This window comes from Buceros rhinoceros, unplaced genomic scaffold (assembly GCF_000710305.1).
Source record: "Buceros rhinoceros silvestris isolate BGI_N320 unplaced genomic scaffold, ASM71030v1 scaffold7030, whole genome shotgun sequence".
NCBI lineage: Eukaryota > Metazoa > Chordata > Aves > Bucerotiformes > Bucerotidae > Buceros > Buceros rhinoceros.
In genome coordinates, this window is record NW_010388941.1 from 32,496 (window position 1) to 35,344 (window position 2,849).

The 2,849-nt window shown below is 50.8% G+C and overlaps 1 protein-coding gene across 1 annotated transcript in view; it reads right to left on the reverse strand.

Moving 5' to 3' along the window:
- Positions 1–2,849, reverse strand: part of ITGB5 (integrin, beta 5) — a 57,940-nt gene that overhangs the window by 24,226 nt on the left and 30,865 nt on the right. The window contains exon 10 of the mRNA XM_010132142.1: positions 3–112. Coding sequence (XP_010130444.1) covers positions 3–112 — 110 coding nt within the window. The remainder of the gene's footprint in view (positions 1–2; positions 113–2,849) is intronic.

Here is a 2,849-nt window from a genome sequence, read left to right on the forward strand (position 1 = left end):
AGAGGCAGTTGTAGGTCACCACCACCTCCAGCGTGTCCCGAAAGCCAGCGGGCTTGATGGTGAAAGCGTGGGAGGTGTCCTCGGCGGGGCAGCTCCGTGCCTCCACGGCAAACTCCAAGGCAACCAGAAACCTAGGGGAGCAGGTTGAGATGTCAACACACACGGCCCCCAAAATGGCTGTCAAGGTTGCCCTGGGAAGGAAGGCAGGAGGGAAGGGCAAACATCCTGAGGAAAAGCCATGGAGCAATTCCCCGGAGCAGGTCCATGCTCAGCATATTGAGCTTCACTCCCAGAAGCCCCTGGAACAACTGCACATCTAGCGAAGGCATCTGCAGCTCAAAGCACCCGGTCCCACGAGGGGCTTGGTGTCCTTAACATCTCAAAACTCTTCAGTTGTCAGCCATTAGCAACGATCTTCCCCATCAGGGACAGCAGGCTTCTGTGGAGTGAGGAAGAACCTGCCTGTTCCCATGAAATAAGTGGGGCAAAAGTCTTGCAAATAGTTCAGTTCTCATGCTATCAAACCCAAGAAACCCTGTTAAAATGAAGCACTCTCGTGGATCTAACCAAGGCAGCACAAGGGCACGACGTGCCTCCAAGATCATACATTTAGGTGGCTTTACTGGAATCCTGATCTGCACACAGAGATGTGCCTCAGTTACACAGCCCCAAGCGTCCAGCACGCTGCTAACAGGCCATTTGCAATGGATGCTGCTGTTAACATCGGCGAGTTCGGGTCAGCCATCCTGGCTGTGCCCCCTCCCAGTTCCTTGTGCCCCTGCTCACTGGCAGAGCACGGGAAACTGGAACATTCTTGACTTGGGATAAGGGCTACTGAGCGACAACTAAACCATCAGTGTTAAAACAACACTGTACTCATCCTAAACCCAAATCACAGCACCAGCTACCAGGAACAAAATTAACTCTATCCCACCAAAACCATATCAAAGGATTATAGACCATTATACAGTTAAACACCAACCTCCTCCTCATTTTCTGGTGCTAAAATCCAGTGTCAGGGATTTTCTCCTTGGGAAAACCAAGGCTGACCTACAGCTGTTTTCTTGGCCCCCGATTTAATCCTGCTGTTTGGTGGGGGTCTCAGGCTGGCCAGCACTGCCTGGAGCTGCTGGCTAGCAAAGAGGATTAACCTTACTCTAAGGAAACAAGCCCCTTTCCTAGGCATCAGAAGGGAATGGTTTTTCTCTGGAGACAGCTGGGGTGACCTCAAGCTCTCATTGCCTGCACCATTCCACATGTCAAGGGGTGACATGCAGACAGCAGCACAGCAGCCACCCCCAGCCAGGAGAGCTGAACCCCCAGGAAACCCCCCTTGACCCCCTTCCATTCCCAAGGCCTGAAGCAATTAGGCTATGAGCTCAAATTACAGAGGAGAAGGAGATCAGAAAGCAAGCTAAGGGGATCAGGGTAATCCTGCTCCCTTTCACCTGCTGACACCCACAGCCTGAGACTAAACCCTGCCAGATTAGGACCCAGTGCCAGTGTTATCCTCTTTGAGGAAATTTTCTTCGAAGAAGCCAAATCTTGATCAACATAGAAGCAATGGGGCAGAAAGCAGCTGAATGAGAGGGGATGAAGGGACAGGATTCCTATGATCCTGTAGCACATCTGCCTGTGCAGGCACCTCCATACTCGGGTACACCTAAAATGGGAGAGGTACCAATGCCAGCTCCCTGCTGCACCCGCTGCCAAACCCTTTTACGGCATGAGCTGCAGTGGCTGGAGCGACCTCCCTGCTCATGCCAAGGCCAGGAGCCCAGGATCAACCAACAGATTAACTCTGCTACCTCGGGGACTCAGGCTTTGCTGTGGGAACCAGGAGGGCACGTATCTATTGTGGCAACACTACCAGGACTGCTCTTACCCACGCACTGGAGAACCTGTAAAGTCAGTGAAAAAAGCAGAGGTCACCTGCCCCTTTAACACTCTGCATGGTCCATATTTGGCAGGGTAAAAATCCACCTCCTGTTGGCTCTTTCGAACTATTTTTATATGCTTCAGTGCTTAGAGCTCTGGTATGTTTGCAGAGTCACTCTTCTCAAATAAGGCAATGAGGCTGCTAACGAACCCGCGCCCCTGTCCTCGCAGACAGCAAAAGGCTGGAGAAGGGAAGGGAGTTCCCCGCTGTTCTGAGACCTCCAGTCCCAGGCTGCAGCCCACCAACTCATTTATCTGTATTGATACTCAATTCAAACAAGCAAAGCTTAGCTTCTCTGGTTTTAACCAAAAAGCACTGTGCTGTGTATACTGTTAACGTTAAGGGGCAAACTATGTTACTGCCGGTCCGCATGGCCATCCAATAACCCTAGGGACAGAACACAGCAGAGGAGGGTTGCTGCCTTTCTGAGTAGCCTGCCTTTTTTTTTTTGCAATACCTCCAAAGTTAGCCATGACCTCCTTGCTGCAGGAAAGACAGGTTTAGATTAGAATCATAGAATCTCTGAAGTTGGAAAAGACCTTTAAGATCATCGAGTCCAACTGTAAACATAACACTGTCAAGCCCGCCATTAAACCACATCCCTAAGTGCCACGTCTACATGTCTATTGAATACCTCCAGGGACAGTGACTCAACCATTTCCCTGGGCAGACTGTTGCAATGCCTGACAACCCTTTCGGTGAAGAAATTTTTCCTAATATCCAGCCTAAATCTCCCCTGGCACAACATGAGGCCATTTCCTCTCATCCTATCACTTGTTACTTGGCAGAAGAGACCGACCCCCACCTCACTACAACCTCCTTTCAGGTGGTTGTAGAAGGTAATGAGGTCTCCCCTCAGCATCCTTTTCTCCAGGCTAAACAACCCCAGTTCCCTCAGCTGCTCCTCATA